This window comes from Octodon degus, unplaced genomic scaffold (assembly GCF_000260255.1).
Source record: "Octodon degus isolate 3935 unplaced genomic scaffold, OctDeg1.0 scaffold00110, whole genome shotgun sequence".
NCBI lineage: Eukaryota > Metazoa > Chordata > Mammalia > Rodentia > Octodontidae > Octodon > Octodon degus.
This window is the reverse complement of record NW_004524686.1, coordinates 562176-570795: the sequence shown is the minus strand read 5'-3', so window position 1 is coordinate 570795 and position 8620 is coordinate 562176. Positions and strand designations below refer to the sequence as shown.

The following is an 8620-nucleotide window of genomic DNA, read 5'->3' as shown; positions in this document are numbered from 1 at the left end:
TTTTCCTGTTAGAGACCACCTTTGTCAATGAGACATCACAGGATCAGGGTGCGCTCTCGGGTGCTCACTTGGCAGGGCGCGGGTAGGCGGAGAGGTGGGCGGTGACCTCGCCGGGCGCTGCGCGACGGTCGAGAGGATGTGCGAGGGACGGGAGGCCGCCCGCGCTTCTCCTGTGGGTAGAGGCAGTGCAACCTGATGAAGGAAAAAAGTTAGAAGTTGACTTAAACGTGGAAAAGACCGACTTCAGGGAGCTCACCCCAAGGAGAAATCTTTGCCTTCATCCGTACCCCACCATTGTCAGAACTGAGAGGGGAACGAGCGCAAATTAACGAGCCTGCAAATCCACGGCACTGCGCAACTGACCAGTGTTAATGGTCAGTGTTAATGGGCAGTGCGGCCTGAAACTTTCCTTAAGGAGATATGGACGCAGTAAGAAAGTCGACAGCTAGCCGCGCACTCTCGGAGCACCTCCAAGCCAGCAGGCGCACGCACCTCACGCCGCCACGCCACCTCCGGACGCCAGGGGGCGCCCGCGCCGCCGCCTCCCTGCCTTCCGTGCTCGCGCGCTGCCAGGCGCGCGCACGTACGACGCGCGAATCGCGGGAGCCGTGGCCGCGCACGTCGCGCGGCCTGCGCTACGTGGCCGCCGGGCGGCGCAGGTCCTGAGGAGAGGGCGCCATGTGGAAGCTGCTCCCCGCCGGGGACCCGGCTCGAGGTACGGCGGGAGGGGACCCGTCGGGACCCCTTTTTCCCGCAGCCCGCACGGCGGTGGGTTGTCCCCAGAGCGGCGCTTCCTGGCCGATCTGGCCGGCTTCCGGCGCGGCCGCTTTCACTTCCGCCCCGGGAGCCGGCGGCGGGCGCGGGCTGTGGCATGGGGGCCGGGAGCCCCTGTCCTCGGAGCTCTTCCGGGGCGGCGCGGAGATTTGAACCCGGCTGGCCCTGGGACCAGGCCTGGCCTGGCCTGGCCGCAGTCCCGAGCAGTGTTGTTCTTGAGAGGAACCACGTGGCAGCCGCGGAAAGGCTTTCTTAAGTTTTGTTTCAGACCCGTTCCATGATACTGATACAGGGAGAAACACTGATCTCGGCGGGTGACCTCCGAACCATACGGGGATCCTCCAAATGACAGGGAAAAATGATCTCCCGACCGGACCTGCACGAGTTCGTGCTCTCTAAAACCGAAGGATGAATTTGAGGAACAAACTGAGGTTATGAGCAGAGTATGTTTATTGGGAGAAAGAAAGCTCGTGTCCGAGAGAGGGACAGGAGGGGGGCCTGAGCGAGTAGTTCCCCTGGAAGCTGTCTCTTCCAGGACTTTTATAGTGCAGTGAGGCAGGTCTAGGGTTAGGTAAATAGCAGGGGAACTCGCTTAGGTGGATGTAGGGTGGGACAAAACTATGGTCACCCAATGGGATTACAGGCACCATTGCTCTGGTAAAATTAAGTCCAGGACCAAAAGGAGAAGGGAGTCACATAGCAAGAAGGCATGAAGGTAGAACAGGATTTTATGAGGTGGCCATCCAGTAGTACTCGAATTAACGATTTTTAGGTCTCCCTCAGGGTGATGATTAATCTCGGATGCCGATCTTTAGGGAGGTTGGCATTTCTTTGGTCTTTGGTCTTTAGGTCTGGTCCATGTCGGGAGCATCCGTCTCTCCCATAGTTGCAAAATATCTGGACATCTGTGTTATCTGTTCAAGGGCCTGGCCCTGCCTCCCTGCCTAAAATATTTCTATCTAACTCGGCTACCTGAAACAATACCAGTGTACCAGAAGACGTTGTGTTCTCCCTCCGGCTCTCGTTTTGCACTTCTAGCATTAGAAAATGCTTGTCGTGTATTAAATCGGTTTGCCTCTTCCATGGTCATTGTTAGTAGATGGAAAGTTGTTCACTCGTGGCAAGGTCACGACTTCAGAAATTTGTTAAGATTGAAAAGATGAGTTTAAAAAAAGGTGAAACACAATAATAAAGGTATCCCTGTGGCTTGGAACACCGTGTTGGTGAGCAGGTAAAACTGAGTTTCAAGAAATAGCTAGGGTTTTTTGGCCGGCTAAGCCTGCCCTGAGGGCGTGGCTGGTGGGGTGTGTGATGCCAGGGTTCCAACCACAGCCCCCTGCACCTGGCTTTAGACCGCTAAGTTGTCTTGCCAGCCCCCAATGGCCTGAGTTTTGCTCATGCTTTCATGTAATTGTAGTTAGAAAGAAACAAACTAACTTTAGGTGACTTAAGTTAACCAGTTAATTTATTTGAGGAAAAGAAACTTCATGAGTTGTTGTACATCATCACCCTGAATTGTTAGTGGTTCAGAGACCTTCCTTGCACCATCTTGGCCAAGTAATACATACTTAGTGACAAGAAAGTGACATTACAGAAAAAGATTGATTGCTTTCACCTCAGCATTTGCCTAGTTTTCAGGGATAATGTGGTGACATGTTTACTGTATATGGGCATGATATGATCACTGAATCCATTTAATCAGGTTTCGAATACAGTGACTTGACTTGGCAGTAACATTGAATTTATGTTATTTTGGAGTACTAACTCAGTATTTCTTCCCTTCAGAAAAATGATGTAGCTTTCCACCTATTTAGATTGTATCCTAAAGTGAGGCTTTGCTAAAAAATATGTGTTTGATAGGAAGTTGATTAACATAGTGAGAAATATTTTAAGTATTTGGCATACCAATATCATATATATTGTACACATATATAGGTACGTATATATTTCTGTATGCTCAACATGAACTTTTGAAATTTTATATTGTTGCTTTCTCTTAGGAGAACCATACAGACTTCTGACTGGTGTTGAGTATGTTGTGGGAAGGAAGAACTGTGCCATTCTGATTGATGATGATCAGTCCATCAGTCGAAGTCATGCTGTGTTAACAGCTAACATTTCTCTAATTAACTTGGTATGTTTCTAATTTTATTTCTCGGTTCACGGTGAGTTGAAATCATAAAAAAGTATTTCTAAACATATGTGAGAGTTCATAGAACCTTTTATCCAATCAAACTTTAGGTTCCTTATAGTGTTGACAAAATCAAATAACGGATATTTGAGGTCTGGAGGTGTGGCTTTAGTTTTAGTGGTAGAACTTCTGCATAGTGTGTGTAAGACCCTGTGTTTAATCCACAGCACCCATAAAAAAGCAAAACAATGTTAGGTAAGCGACAATGTTGCATGTAGTATTTGGGGTATTTTTTTTATTACTGTTTTTTATTTACTGTTTTTGTATTATACTCGTGTGTGTGCGTGTGTGTGTGTGGTGTGTGTGTGTGTGTGTTGTGTGTGTGTGTATGACTGGCTCAGTGGCCCTGGGGGCGGGGCTGGCACAACATTTGGTGCAAGGGATTAAACCACCGTTTCCTGCATTTTCCTAAGCAGGCCCTTTAGGCCACAGAGCCATCTTGCCGGCCCCTCTTAGACTTTCAGTAGCTTAGAAACCAAGAGCATGTAGTATCTACTTCTGCTTAGTTAGTGACACACTTGCTGTTAGTCGCTTTCACTCACTGTAGTGGATGAACAGCCCAAAGGACAGGAGGTTTATTTTGGCTTATAGTTCAGTGGAGAGCTACTTTGTGGTGTTTGCCTTGGGCCAGTGGCAGCGACATACACCATGGCAGGACCGCTTGGTGAGGAGGTCGCTTACTCATGGTGGCTAAGAAGCAGTAAAAGAGGCAGATGTCCCATTATTCCTTTTTAAGAGCATATTCCTAGTACCTAGCTTCTTTCCTCTGGTGTCCATCTCATAAAGGCTCTACCGTCTACCAGTAGTGTAAGAATCCTTTGGGGAGACTCCGGGTCAGGCCATAGCACATTAGTGAACGGTTAGTGTATATTGATGGTTATACCAACTCTGGAGATTATGTAACACCAAGTGGACAGAGCTATTTTCCATAAAACATACATTTCTGTAGCAGGAATGATATGTTTCATTAGGGAAAATAGCTTTTGCATATGCCACATTGCTCTTTCAAATTTCTTTGAAGTTGTATTATGACTAGTAAAAATATATGAAAACTTCTGCTTATAGTAGTGTTATGAGAAATGTTTATGGTACTAAGAAAAGCCATTTTGAACAGATTGCATATTTGCAAAAGTTAGATTTGTTCAGAGATATACAGGCTTTATGTCTATTTTAGGCATAGACAAGCATTATTCAAATTCCTACACAAAATGTAAATGTTAGGATAAAGCCAGAAACTAACCAAACCTTATTCTTACTGGACCAGTGTTGATGCTGTGACTTTCATGAGGTAAAGAGGGAAAGGGTTTTTTTTTTTTTTTTTTGGGGGGGGGAGAAATTGACATATTATGCCTGAAATGGGCTATATCATAGCAAAAAATTGCCAAATATATGAAATTGAGGGATCAGGAAAATTCCCATTGGCTTATAAAATAAAGTTTATATTTTAAGAGGATTAATCTGGGCTTAAGAAATTTCTTAAAGTAAAGTTTAATTGCTAGTTGATTCTTTCCTGAAGGCAACTAAAAAACAGTTAACTGTTGCCTACTTAACTTTTCTCTATTCAGAAAATTACCAATCTTTTGAAAGCTCATCCCTTGGAAATTACATTATTGAGGGGTAAAAAAAACTACATTGTTTGTTGATTTTTTTTTTTTTGTTTCATCAGCAAACAGATGAAATTTCCACTTTGACAATAAAAGATAATTCTAAGTATGGTACCTTTGTCAATGAGGAAAAAATGCAAACTGGCCTTTCTCGAACTCTGAAGACAGGGGATAGAGTTACCTTTGGAGTGTTTGAAAGTAAATTCAGGTAAGGAATTTTTTTTTTAATGTATTTAGTACAGGGTCTCACTACGCAGATTGGATTTGTAGTGATCCTCCTGTAATCACAAATGCTGGGATTATAGCCTCGAACCACCACACCCAGTCTGAGTTGCTTCTCAGCACACCCTGGGGGTGGCGCCAGCATGGCATGCTTGCGATCAAACCCCAGTCATTTTAGTCTGCTGCGCCATCTGGCTGGCTGAAGAAGTTTTTAAATCAACATTAAAAAGGTTAGCTCTATGTGACACTAGCCAAATTCTAAAAGAAAAGTATATGAATAATGAATTGGAAACAACTCAGTTTTGTTCCTATTTGGTACAGTAGTGGGCTTTTGTGGCCCATGCAGTTGGTTCATTTGTCAGTCATAGGTAGTAATAAGGTTGAGTAAGTGTTTCAGTGAGCCCTGAGAGCCTTCATGGGAGCTCAGTTGCTTGATTCCTCGTAGGTGAAAGTGTAATACTAACTTTGGTCTTTTTTTGTTTCCCTGTTTGTTGGAACTCAAGATTTAAGAAGTGATCATTCTATAGGTTAAGAAGTTTAATAATACATAAAAATATGTGTATTGTGAGTGCAAAAGTTGCCATCTCTTTGATAATAAAACTTTCTGAACCTTACTTTCATTTACAGAGTAGAATATGAGCCTTTGGTTGTGTGCTCCTCTTGTCTAGATGTCACTGGGAAAACTGCTGTAAATCAAGCTATCGTACAGCTGGGAGGACTTACAGTAAACAACTGGACAGAGGAATGTACTCACCTTGTTATGGCATCAGTTAAAGTTACCATCAAAGTAGGTTTCATTTCTTCTTCCATTAAATTCTGTGAACTTTAAGCTTATCTATTATAGACAGACTTAAAAAACTTTTACTTGGAGACTATCAGAACTATTACAGATTTGTGTCTATCTTCTGCCTTTTTTTAAAAGCCCAAATGGCCTTTCAGATAAGTTGTTTATGTAAGATAAGAAGCACATAAGGTTATTTTTAGACTTTAATTAAGCATTTCTAAAAAGGAATTATCCTTTTACCAAGAAGTTTCTTACATAGTTCCTACTTTGTCTAAAAGCAGAGAGACCAAAGATTAACTGCCCCGCATTCTTCAAAGTTAGCATTTTGTATCTCCTGTCAGGCTTTCTCCAATTTCTGTTATTATCTTATGATATGTTCTCATATTTAGTTTTTATTTTATTTAAGTCCTTTATCACAAAAGTGTAAGTTCCTATAGATTAATCTTAATGAACCTTCACAGACTTCACGGAAATGTAAATATGTGCCATCAGAAGATGCTATAAAGCTGATATTATTTTGATATATTTTCAGATTTTGCATCCTCAAATTTATGTCCAAATCTAATTGAAGAATGACATTGGGAGGTGATGCATCTCCTTTTATGCAGGATGATTATAGATGCTTGGAATTCTTTTGGGTTAATATCTATGTGTAAATGATTCTAAAGTCTTTCAGTATTTGATATAAATAGAGAATGTATATCGTATTGACAAGGTGTCATAGAAGAGCTTGATGCTCAGATTGAACCTTGTTAAATTTATACTTTGATGGGATTATCCCTGGAGAAGAGTTTTTTTCCCTATTTATTTTTTTATGTAAGTACATTTTTTTTCACATTCCAGAGATACTTATCACCAGATACAAACTAAAATCAAAATGACTCAAAGAACTGGCTGTTAAAACAAGAGCAATTAATTTGTTGGAACATACAATAGGTTAAAAATTTGAGAAATATTTGAGAAATAGTTAAGAGACTTTTAAAATAAAATCATAATTATATAAGAAATAACAGAAATGATTAATAGAGCTGTATCAATTTAAAAAGCTTCTGCATAGCAAGAAAAGCAATCTGTAAAATAAATAACTAATAGAATGAGAAAAAATTCAGCTATTCCTCTCAAGGTAGACTATTCTTTCAAATATAAAAAGAACTCAAAAATTTAGGCTCCTCTAAAGTAAAAGTCCCATCAAAAAGATGAGCAACTGAAATGAATAAACACCATTAGGGAAAGGACAGGTGTCTGGTAAACACATTAACAGTCTTCAGTGTCTTTATCCATAAGAAAAAACACAAATGGAATCAACCCTAAAATTCTAAAATTTTGTCTTACACTAAAAGGAACAGCTATTGTTAAAAAAAGAAATCAAATAATATCAAATGCTGGTAAGGCTCAGGGGAAAAGGAAACTTATATTGTAGTTAGAAATATAAATTACTTGAAAAGTCAATATAAAGATTCATCACAATAAAATGAAATATTCCATTTGACTCAGCAGTCTCCCTTTGTAGGTGTGTTCCCATTCCCACAAGAGTTAAAGAAGGGCCCAGGGAGATCGCTCAATAGAATAAGCACTTGCCTGGCAAGTTCAGGGTCCTGAGTTCAATCCCTGGTACCACAAAAAAAAAAAAGAGAGTTAAAAAAATCCCACAAGTTCCAATAAGTTGTGCTTGGATTTTCTATAAATTGTAGTTATTATTTAATTTCTTTGTTGTTGTTGTTTTGGGGGGAGGGGCAGCTCAGCTAGCCCTGAGAGCAGAGCTGGCATGGCATGTGGTATCGGAGATCTAACCATGGTCCCCTGCGCCTGCCTAACCTTGCCTAGGCAGGTGCTTTAGACCCCTGAGCTATCTTGCCACCCCTAATTTCTTGTTTAATTTCATCTGTAACCCATTGGTTGCTGAGGAGGGTGTTATTTCATTTCCATGTGTTTATGGGTTTTTATGGTTTCTTTCGTCATTTATTTCTAGTTTCATTGTACTGTGGTCAGATAATATGCATGGGATAATTTCTGTTTTCTTGCATATACTTAAGCATGACCTATGGACTAGTATGTGGTTTATTTTAGAAAACGACTTGTGTGCAGCTGAAAAGAATGTGTATTCACATGTTCTTGCGTGGAACACTATATGTCCACTAAGTCCATCTGTTCAAAGGTCTGGTTCAGTTCTACTACCTTTTTGCTAGTTTTTTGTCTGCTTGACCTATCTTTTGGGGATCAAGGGATGTTAAGGTCTCCTGTTAAGATTATTGTGGCATTGGATATTAGATTTTTCATGTCCCTTAGGATTTGTCTTATATAGTTGGATGCTCCCATGTTTGATGCATACATATTTATGACTGTTGCCTCTTTCTCTTGTATTTTTCTCCTAAGCAGTATGTAGTGGCTTTCTTTATTTTGTTTGATCATTCTTAGTTTGAAGTTCAAATTGTCTACAAGGGCCAGGGAGATAGCTCAGTAGAATAAGTGCTTGCCTGGCAAGCACAAGATCGAGAGTTCAATCCTCAGTACCGCAAAAACCAAACATACAAAGCTAAAGTCTGTGGACAGGATTGCTATACCTACTTTTTTCTGAGGACCTGGAGCATGTAGTATTGTTTTCCATCCTTTGACTTTCAATCTGTGAATTTCTTTGTGAGTTAAGAGTGTTTCTTCTAAACAGCATATTGTTGAATTTTGCTTCCTAATCAACTCTGCCAATTTATTTCTTTTAATTGGTGAATTGTATCCATTGACATTGATGGTTATAACTGAGATGTATTGACTTATGTTTGATATGTTATTATCGTGCTGTTGGTTACCTATTGTTCTATGTTTAATTATTGGCCCTATTTGGTGGATTCTTTCCATTCTCATTCATGGACTTGTGGTCATTTTGATCCCTCTCTAGAATATCTTTTAGTAGTCTTTGTAGGATTGGCTTTGTCATCATGAAATTCTTTAGTTCTTTATCATAGAAGCATTCTAATTCTCCATTATACTTGAAAGGAAGTTTTGCAGGATACATCAATCTGGGTTGGAATTTGTTTTCTTGCAAGACTCGTA

General features: G+C 40.9%; 1 protein-coding gene across 1 annotated transcript in view; it reads left to right on the top strand.

The window, feature by feature from the left end:
* Nucleotides 1-599: 599 nt before the first annotated feature.
* Nucleotides 600-8620, top strand: part of LOC101576133 (nibrin) — a 56999-nt gene continuing 48978 nt past the window's right edge. Inside the window, exons 1-5 of the mRNA XM_004639351.2 lie at nucleotides 600-715; nucleotides 2775-2908; nucleotides 4632-4777; nucleotides 5419-5578; nucleotides 5982-5998. Of these exons, the coding sequence (XP_004639408.1) occupies nucleotides 679-715; nucleotides 2775-2908; nucleotides 4632-4777; nucleotides 5419-5578; nucleotides 5982-5998 (494 nt within the window). The 5' untranslated portion in view covers nucleotides 600-678. The remainder of the gene's footprint in view (nucleotides 716-2774; nucleotides 2909-4631; nucleotides 4778-5418; nucleotides 5579-5981; nucleotides 5999-8620) is intronic.